This window comes from Zerene cesonia, chromosome 1 (genome assembly GCF_012273895.1).
Source record: "Zerene cesonia ecotype Mississippi chromosome 1, Zerene_cesonia_1.1, whole genome shotgun sequence".
Taxonomy (NCBI): Eukaryota; Metazoa; Arthropoda; class Insecta; order Lepidoptera; family Pieridae; genus Zerene; species Zerene cesonia.
In genome coordinates this window covers 7728213-7738129 of record NC_052102.1, presented here as the reverse complement: position 1 = coordinate 7738129, position 9917 = coordinate 7728213, and the positions used below count along the sequence as shown (strand labels likewise).

Sequence of the window (9917 nt, the reverse complement as noted above, 5' to 3'; positions counted from 1 at the left end):
GAAAAACAATATAATTATGTGCTATTTTCTTAATAGATATTGCATTGCGTTCTATGCAAAAGAAAAATATCAACGTCCAATGAAAAAACATTATAATTCGTTATACCGGACCTGAGAGATACTTAGACATAGACAGAATAAATACTATATGGGTCATCAAGCACCACTAATTTCAGATACTGGAATTAGTACTACATTAAGACGTCGCAAAAAGCAATGTCCGTCCTAGCATGTGTCCTATCAAAAAAGCTTCTTGAGAAGGCTGCTCACAATTAAGTGACGTAGCGTGGGGGGAAGGGGAGGTGGGACATACAGACGGATAGCAAAGTTTTAATAATGGGCTCCCACTTTATTCTTTGGATATAAATTGCTTTGCCTCCCTGCTGATGCTTAATGTATTTACTCTATACCCCAGAAGGAAACACGATATTCACTACTATACTTAAAGTTGCTATCCATATATTTAAAAAAATAAGATTCACCTTTATTTATAATCTCCACTATTATAGCAACCGTCAAATAGCATCGACTCAACAATAGATGTCACTAGTTTTCTTATATTTATATTTGAATAATGTAAAGTGTAAACGTTAATTAATTAAATCATAAGAACAAAAGAACTTTATTTTAAATGAAAGAAAATAATATAAATATTTTAGATTTTTTATTATTATTAAACCATAGACTTAGACTTTGTATTCAAGATTTATTGCACTAAATGTCATTCTCTTTAGTCTATGCTCGGCGGGTATGGTGGACGATTTATCAATATTTTTCGTAAATTGTTTGCTGAATTAGGCGGGAAGTTGATTTCAGCAAAATATAAGCAAAATGAGTGTCCAGGAAGATGTGATGAAAATACAAAAGAAATTAACTAAAATGACTTCGGATGACGGAACGGTAGGTTCACAGCTACACACAGCAATAGCGCGGTATATTAATTGTGCCGACAATACCATCTATTTACCCCAAATAAAGATAAATCTTTTTAAAGGTATTGGAAAGATGAGTTATCCCTATTAATAATATCTCTGGCATAATTTCTACTAGTTTTCATTCTACATCGTCTAAATACTTTAAGTCATTTTCATCTAGATATATCGTCTTTTGTTCTAGGGTCAGGAAGAAGCGTTAGAGCTACTCAAATCATTGCAAACAATGGCTATAAATTTGGATGTTTTGACTAAAACGCGAATAGGTATGACTGTTAATGCTTTGCGTAAATCCAGTAAGGATGAAGAGGTAATATCTCTATGCAAAACTCTTATCAAAAATTGGAAAAAGTTTTTGTCTCCCAGCACTCCATCCAAAGAGTCCGGAAGCTCATCAAACTCCAAGTCAAAAAAAGATTCAAGCAAAGACAAGGATAAGAAAGATGATAAAGAGAAAGAGAAAAAACTGCCAGCATCATTCCCACCACAATCCAATACAACTGATGCAGTAAGATTAAAATGCCGGGAACTTCTTACACAGGCTCTAAAAGTTGATGGAAATACTTCTAACTCATGTGCCACTCCAGAAGAACTTGCAGAAGAGCTGGAAGAATGTATTTATGCTGAATTCAAGAACACTGATATGAGATATAAAAACAGAGTGCGTTCCAGGGTGGCCAACTTGAAAGATCCTAAAAATCCTACGCTAAGAACTAACTACTTGAATGGGGTGATTTCTGCTGCTCGTTTGGCCAAAATGACCCCTGAAGAAATGGCCAGTGATGAGATGAAGAAACTCAGGGAGAAATTTATCAAGGAGGCAATTGATGATGCTCAACTTGCTACTGTACAGGGTACTAAGACCGAAATGTTAAAATGTGGAAAATGCAAAAAGAAGAACTGCACATATAATCAGCTACAGACCAGGAGTTCTGATGAACCTATGACTACCTTTGTGCTCTGCAATGAGTGTGGTAATCGCTGGAAGTTCTGTTAAGACTGCTTTTAATGGTATACTTGCTGTATCTTTTCAGATGGTACACTTGTATCAGGATATTCATTCTACAACCTATTTTATTAATTCCCATGATTGTATGACCTTACTACTGTCATTGACTATGAAATCATGTTTAGTAGATAAGGAATCCTTAGTATAATAAATTAAATGCTTTAAGTCAATTTTCCTTTTTATTTCTTTGATTTCTTATTTATTGACAGGATTTTACAATATTTTAGGATGATTAAAAGAAGATGTCTCATCACATGTTTATTTTGTCAAATTTGTTTGTGACAATGGGAATGTGTCCTTTAGGACAAAATTTTAGTTCTAAATTAAAATTAACATAATTTTAGTTTTGCTTATAACATCTTAAACTATTTATACATAATATTAAGTAAAATAGTTTTAAGTAGAGATATACTCAATATAGAAACTAATAACAATTTGGTTATTTCTTATTGTCCACTTTAAAATTTAAAAGTAACATTGTTCTATTAATTTATGTTGTTACTAGTATGCAAAATATTATAAACATTAAAATCAAATAATTTATTTGCTTATAAAGTTTTGCTTTAAACTGGATTAAAAACAGTGATATTATACATAATATTATATGTGTTTAGATATAAAACTGTAGACAATGGACTAACAAATCACTGCTTACAGTAAAGCAAAAACTTCGTAAGATTAAATAAAATAAAATATCTACAGACTTATGTAGTCATAATAATTAAACATTATAAACAAATTGAAATGGCATTATTTCAGGGTCATACCTTTGTCTAATTTACAAATCTTTTATTTAAGAGTCTAACAGAACTGATAAAGTTTTATGAAATTAGCATTGTTAGAAAAATTCAAAATTCCTACAAATATAAACTTTGCATACGTTACGTTTAAAAGTTTTATTAAAAACTACAAAAACATTTACTGGCCCTAGTATTTATTAAGATTAATAAACTTTGTCGGTCTCATGTTTTGTCTATTCTATTTTCTAAGATGGCAAGTTACACTTTGGCGAATCGAAAACAACATCACTTGATGATATATAAATTTAGGTGAGGACTAATTATAGAGTATATAAAAAACAAATTAACATTCAATATAATTCTACACTTTGATATAAAATGTATGATATAAACACACATTATGATTCTCCCAGTACTTCACCAGTTTGAATTTTGACAAACGTTTTTTCCCCATTACATTGTATTCTTTTCTGTTGGATATCAATTTTCATTTCAGTCTGATCTTCATCTACATCTAATTTATTTATAGTAAAGCTTACATCTTCGTTAGCAATAAAGCATTCTGATACTAAATTCTTCATATAATGGAAATGAGTTTTTAAGTGTTCTCTGAGGAAATGTGATTGTATTACAACCAAATCACAGAATGAACATTTGTTGTTCCCTCCACTGCTATTATAAATTTCTGTTTCGTCGTGTCTTTTGTAATGATTATGAAGTGCATCTTGCCGTTGATTTGTATATGGACACAATAAACACATGTGTATTTTTCGATCCTTCGTAGGTGATGGATCGTTTGCAATAATCTCGCTACTGTTAATAGAACGTTTTCGCTGCAGTAAACGAAGAGTTTGTTGATCACTAATTGAAAATTGTTGAAAATCACTTTTTGGCCTTTTAGGCATAGTTTTAATGGCTAATTTGATATTTTCTTCTTTGTCATCCTGTTTTCCTTCCAGGTTGTCACCTTCGGTTTCAGGCAAACCATTTGTACCCTTTTTTCTTTCAGCCTGTGCTTCATCATTCATTTGATGTTTTCGCATATGTTGTACATAATTTGCATAATATTTGACTGAATAATCACACAACTCACATTTGTATCGTTGTTTTGAACCATGCAGTGATAAGTGAATTTTGTATTGTTCACGCTTTTCGAATGCTGAAGGACATTTGTGGCACTTGTACCTCTTTTCTTTTTGTCTTCCGTTTTTCAGATATGTAGGATAGATGAATTCTGGATTACCATGCATTAAATACCCAAATTGTGGGTCGGCTTGCAATACAGGTGGGAAGTGATCATTTGGTTTAACTAACTTATCTTTATCCGTAAGCACTCGTTTTTGGGCCTCAGTTTTTCGTTGGAATAAATCTGTTCCCGACAATGGAATATTTTTGTAATCCATGTCATCGCCAGATTCATAGTCACATCCAGTTTTACCTTCATTTTCGTGCAAGAGTTCATGTTTTGCAAGGTTTCCAATATTTTTTACTGTATAACTGCACTTTTTACATTTATGGTCCCCTTCCCCTCCGTGTAAACTCACGTGGTAGTTTAATGCAGAAGTTTTGAAGAATTTTGCTGGGCATTCCTTACAGAAGTATTGTTTTGGAGTGTGTTTGTTGTCTCCAGATTTCTTTGTACTTTCTGGGTACTCAAAGTTTTTGCTTGGATTAGAAACTACCCATGTGCCTTCTGATGAAACTTGACAATGAAGATATTGAATACGAGGTTCTTTATGGGCTGGGTGCACCTTATGTATAAACTTTAGCATTTTTGATTTGGTATTATATTCATCCGTGTGTACAATATTATGAACTTCGAGTTCACTTTCTTGCGGTACCGAGAATTCACACGTCTTGCATTTATACGGAAACGTTGAATCATGAAACTTATCGTGAATTCGGAGTTCATTATCTGAAAAATATCTTGCGGGACATTTTTGGCAGAAATACATCGTTTTAATGTCCTTGTTTTCCCCTGTTACTGCGTCATCACGTGGAACGTCTTCTGGATTACTGCTTTTTTCCTTTTCGATAACCTTACGTAATTTAGCTATCTGCTCTTCATCTGGGATATCGAAATCGACTGGACAATAAATACGACCATATATTTCTCCATGAGATTTAGAATGATCAGCTAGTCGAGTTTTGTTATCACAGGTAAATTTACATTCCAAACACTTATATACGGTTATATCGCTATTTTCGAAAACTATGAAATGAATTTGTTCGTGATTTGGTATTTTACACTTTTGAGCATTGACATACGAACAGTAACGGCACTTGTACATTTTGTGAAACTCGTCTTTGGCTGATACCCAGACGTAAGGGATATCGTCAGTATCATTAGATTGGTCTACTTCGTTTTGAATTGAACTAGATGACATTGTCTCTAGCTCTATATCCGATTCACCTTTTTTAGAGACTATTCCATGAACTCGTAAATGTTGATGGAGTAAATGTCTCTTGGAAACACTGTAATTACATTCTGTGCATTTGTATGCAGTATCTGTTGGGTAGCGGTGGAATTGTTCGTGATACATAAATTGAGACTTGCTATTAGTTTCATACGGACATTCAGAACATTTGTGTCTTTTAGCTGTTGACGATATATTAAAATTTAATTGGGAGTTCAACGGGTCGGGCAGAGGAGATTTGCTTCCCAAAGCCTTTGAAATATATTCTTCAGGGTCGTTCACACCGTGCAATACCAAATGTTGTATGAGTTCTTGTTCATCTTTCACGAAATAAGGACAAAAATAGCATTTAAATATTGATTGGGGAGAAGGTTGATGATGCTGTAAATGTGCCGCAAGCAAGTTTTTGTCGGTAGTTGAAAACGGACATTTTGAGCACTTGTCACTACTGATTTCGTTAGCTGCTGCGTTAGGATCCGGTTTTGGTTTTAATGTAGTTATGACATTTATAATTCCATCGTGTTTCAAACGGCAGTGTCTCTGAAAATTAGGAAAATTTTATTTTATATTATATAATTGTTATGATAAAACATATTTACATTTATTATACATATTACTTATACTCTCAAGCACAAACAATAAAAAGTTTATTAAGTTTCCAAGCGTTAACCTGATAAGAAAACGCACTATTATCCGAGCAAATCAGTTATTTGTATTAATTTCATGATGACTGTTAGCTTTTAAAGCAGTTTTACTTATTTTGCCTTTTTTACGGATTCTGTGAGAACGTACACGTTTTAATGGAACGGACAATATTCACTTAGTTCCACATTAATATAATTAAACTTTCTAACGAAATAAAATAATTGTAGTTTTAACAACTTACTTGTATGACGTGTTTCCAATTAGATAGTTGATTGCAATGCCCACATCTATATGCCAAGTCTGCTGGGTCTATGGCAATTTCGGGCTTCTTTTGTTGACTTTTTATATCACCAGAACTATCTTCGGGTCTAGAATGTTCTCGCACGTGTTCTAGTAAGGCTTCTTTCGAGGAATCTCTGAAATTTTAATACATTTTTTTAGACAATTCAGGGATAACTTATGCTACGGAATGACATTGCTTAGTACGTAGTATTCATTAAAGAATTTTTAAATCAATAGATTATACACTGAGTTAAATTGTCACATACAAGAAAAAAATCTAAGTTTTATTCGTAACAATATAAGTTTATATTCAATAATTGATCTGCCACAATTTAGAATACTGAATAGTAAGGAATGAGATTCAAAAAAAAATATTACTCACTTGTAATTGCACTTTTTACATTTCCAAATAGTTTTTTTAGGTTTTTTAAGACTAGCATTTAAGTTATCAGAATCATATCTGTATTGATTTTGCTGTGTTTGTAAATTAAGAGGTTGCATTTCATATGGAGAATTCATATTATCACCGATATCTTGCAGTGTATCTTCGTCCAAGTTCGTGTCCATTGGGGTGTGTGGATCAACATAATGAAATTCATTTTCTCCTTTATCATTTAGAACGGGCATTGCTAAAAATTTATTATATTTGCTATAATTACGCCTTCCTGTTTCATCAGTCATGAGTACTTTAGCTTCGGCGTGGTCTGGATCCCTAGCCGATTTTAATTTTATATGTTTGGTTATATCCCATCGCCAGTTTGATTTATATTTGCATAAAGAACATTCGAACGGTTTCCTATTCAGATGTGCAACTATATGAACATGAAATCTTGAGGCAGTGGATGCCCAAAACATACAGTGTGGACACTTGAAAACTTTCTTTCCAACTGCTTGGCTAGGCGATAAGTTCATAGTTTCATTATCATCGATAATATCGGGGTCTAGGTGTTTATTTTCTGGCAGTGTAGAGTCATCATTGATATTAATACCAAGAGGAGTATCGAATTTATTTGAATCAGTATTAATATTATTCCAAACAAATACGACATTTTCCATTGGATGGGGTTCAACTTCTTTCTCAAAAGAAGATAAAACCGCTTCATTACTATCGTGACTATGCGCTTCTACATTTTTCTCGTCGCTCCCTTTTATACCTCCACACGTTTTTAAATGATTGATTAAATCTGCGCTAGACTTACATCTATGTCTACAATTTTGGCAACGTGTTGAACTCAAACTTTGAAGTAATGTATTAGTTGAAGATCTACTTGACTGAACTGTACAAGTTTTTTCATGAACAGAATGTTCAGATAGGCATTTACTCTCAAATCCACAATTTTTACATATTAGTGAACCTTCCTCTCCTGTTTCTGTTAAAAGTCGTTCTTTTAGTTTGTCAAAGAATGACTCATTCTTTTTACGGTTGGTAGCTTCTCTGCCTGGCAAGCTATTAACAGGTGTTAAGGTTATATCAATCCCTGAATTATCTTTAGTGTTATCTTCTAAAGCCTCTGGACTCACTGATTCTTTGAGTTTCTTAGCAGGTGGTTCACCTGTTTGAGACTTGTGATTTGGAGTGGAAGCATTAAGAGGTATAAGTTGCGGTATAGGCCTGGGGATCTTTTTGCATTGTTTTTTGATCTCATCGGAAGTTGTTTGGGGTGGAGAATGATGTGGTAGATGCATGTTTTCTTTCACTATGTCTGATGTCGTACCTTCATTTGAATCACTATTGCAATTGATCATGTCTTTTCCCATATATTGTAAACCCATGTCCTGTAAAGAGAGAAAATGGAAATTAAATAAGCGAGCTTAATAAACATTACAATATTGCTGTAAAATATTAAAGTAAACAAAAATAAATAAAATAAATTTTTTTTTTGAGTGCGATACAATGATTATAACTTAGTATCAAACCCTGAGATATTACATCAGTTTTTAAATAAATGGGCTGGTAAAGGTTGGCTACTCTGTACTAAGCGGTAATTATATTCAAATATAAAAGAGGAAACAAACTAATTAAATGATTGCTTTTATTCAAAAGTAATTTAAATTACAACATTCATATAAGTAAGTAACTGAAACCGACTGTTCGATTATTTATATATTATGCTTATTTATTGTTCTTCCAAAAATTATCTAAGTTAGGTAAACAAAGCAAAAAACGGAACATTCGGTTTAAATTTTTAGAAAAATGTATTATTATAAACGGTTTTAAATTTTATCTTCTGTTGTCTACGATATTTGAAACAAAAATAAATAGCTGAAATGAAATAATTTACGGTGCATGCCCTGATTACTACAACTATTTTCCATCAAATTTGTATTCTTTTTCTCACTATCAACTATTTCCTTTTAATTTAATGGATACGTTAAAACAAAACTTTTGTATTTATTAATAAATTACAAAATCATTATAATTGCTCTTTACTCTACTACTAACTTTATGAAAATTAACGTCAATCAGAGGATTTTATCATAATATTATGATTGCGACGAGTACAACAAATTAAGTAAAATTGTTCATTACATTCCATTATCTTCACAATCAATACTAGCGTAATAATTGTTAATTATCATTAAGTTAAATAAAATCTAAAAAGCCGTTACAAAAAATTATCTGATAAGAAGAAGGCGTTTGTCTATGATAAAAAAAACATCGATTCATGCATGTCACACAAGCGGAGACAACATGCACACACGAAAGCATGATGCAAGAGTGCGCGAGAGCCGTGCGGAGCCCAGCAGCGTAATCACACCACAGTAGGTACTGCGTTGATAAGTGTGTGACGTCACCGCCGCTGCGGCCTCGCAGGACGCGCTTCTGCACTAATTCCGACACTTACCGACGCACACGGCGACGACTGCGAGTCACAACTCTCTTCCTCTTTCATAATCAGCGAATCCTCATCCATATCATCCGCTCCAATCGTCAGGTCACTGCCGCCCACCCGATTGCGGCGGCAGTTTGACCTCGCTATTCCCGCATGTGGCGAGTGATGATTTATCTCGTGAACAGTCATACTTTGTCTGATATCGGTTGTGAAGTTGCATACCGTGCAGTGGAAGCTTCCACCACCACCGTGGTTCTTCATATGACGATCCAAGTTCCATTTGTAAGGAGTCCGGAAATCACACACAGTACACTTTATCATTGGCAAAGAGTGATATTTAACATGTTTAGTATATCTTGTCTTTATATGTGTAACGTAACTACATTTTTGGCAGGTATAGAATTTATTGTTTGTTTTTGATTCCTTCTTGTTATTACTAGGCATGTTCTGTTCTTCAGAAAAGTGGTTGCGATCAAATGATTCATCGTTGCAGTCCTCGAGGTCTATTTGTACGTCATCTATTTCCTCTATCTCTTCGAGTAAATCTTCCATGTTTTCAACTTTTGGCTCCGGTTTCTCAGGAGATGCTGAGTTGTTAATATCAGACTCCAATTTTAAATGAGAAGGCATCTCGTGTACCATTTTTACGTGCCTTATCAGTTTTTGATTATGACGCGAAGCATAAATACAATACGGACATTCATAAATTTTAATTCTTTCAAAGTGAACGTCCCGCGAATGCAAGAGATACGCGCGTGGGTTTTGCGTATAAAATTTGCATTTAGTGCAGCTATAATTCCTCTTTATTTTACAATCCGGCAATTCAATGTCTTCCGCGGCGTCTGAAGAGGCCTCCGATGAGGCATCACCTAACATTCGGCCTTCAACGGAGCGCACGTGAGTCGAGATCTCGCCAGCTTGTGCGCTCGGCGGCAAGGACATCTGTTGTAGCATACTCCGCTGCAACAAAACAATGGTCGAAGTCGGTTAAACGTTCCGAGACGTGAGACCGGGGCGCGCGGGAGAGGTGAGGGGTCGCGGGGTGGTGCACCGCGTGA

The 9917-nt window shown here is 34.1% G+C and overlaps 2 protein-coding genes across 5 annotated transcripts in view; one reads left to right on the top strand and one right to left on the bottom strand.

Moving 5' to 3' along the window:
* Positions 1 to 718: 718 nt before the first annotated feature.
* LOC119829532 (transcription elongation factor S-II) lies at positions 719 to 2107 on the top strand. Its single transcript, XM_038352091.1, has 2 exons — positions 719 to 900; positions 1117 to 2107. Exons 1-2 carry the CDS (start codon positions 832 to 834, stop codon positions 1927 to 1929), a joined length of 882 nt encoding a protein of 293 aa, XP_038208019.1. The 5' UTR covers positions 719 to 831; the 3' UTR covers positions 1930 to 2107.
* A 79-nt stretch (positions 2108 to 2186) lies between these two features.
* The window catches only part of LOC119829507 (zinc finger protein 845-like), a 41887-nt gene continuing 34156 nt past the window's right edge, over positions 2187 to 9917 (bottom strand). For 2 of the 4 annotated variants that reach the window (XM_038352080.1, XM_038352072.1), the window contains exons 2-4: positions 6408 to 7801; positions 5985 to 6159; positions 2187 to 5638 (exon numbers count right to left, since the gene is read on the bottom strand). In XM_038352080.1, the coding sequence (XP_038208008.1) occupies positions 3080 to 5638; positions 5985 to 6159; positions 6408 to 7798 (4125 nt within the window). In that variant the 5' untranslated portion in view covers positions 7799 to 7801 and the 3' untranslated portion in view covers positions 2187 to 3079. Of the gene's footprint in view, positions 5639 to 5984; positions 6160 to 6407; positions 7802 to 8871; positions 9887 to 9917 lie in introns of those variants that run through there. The other 2 variants (XM_038352054.1, XM_038352063.1) reach the window with 2 other exon arrangements.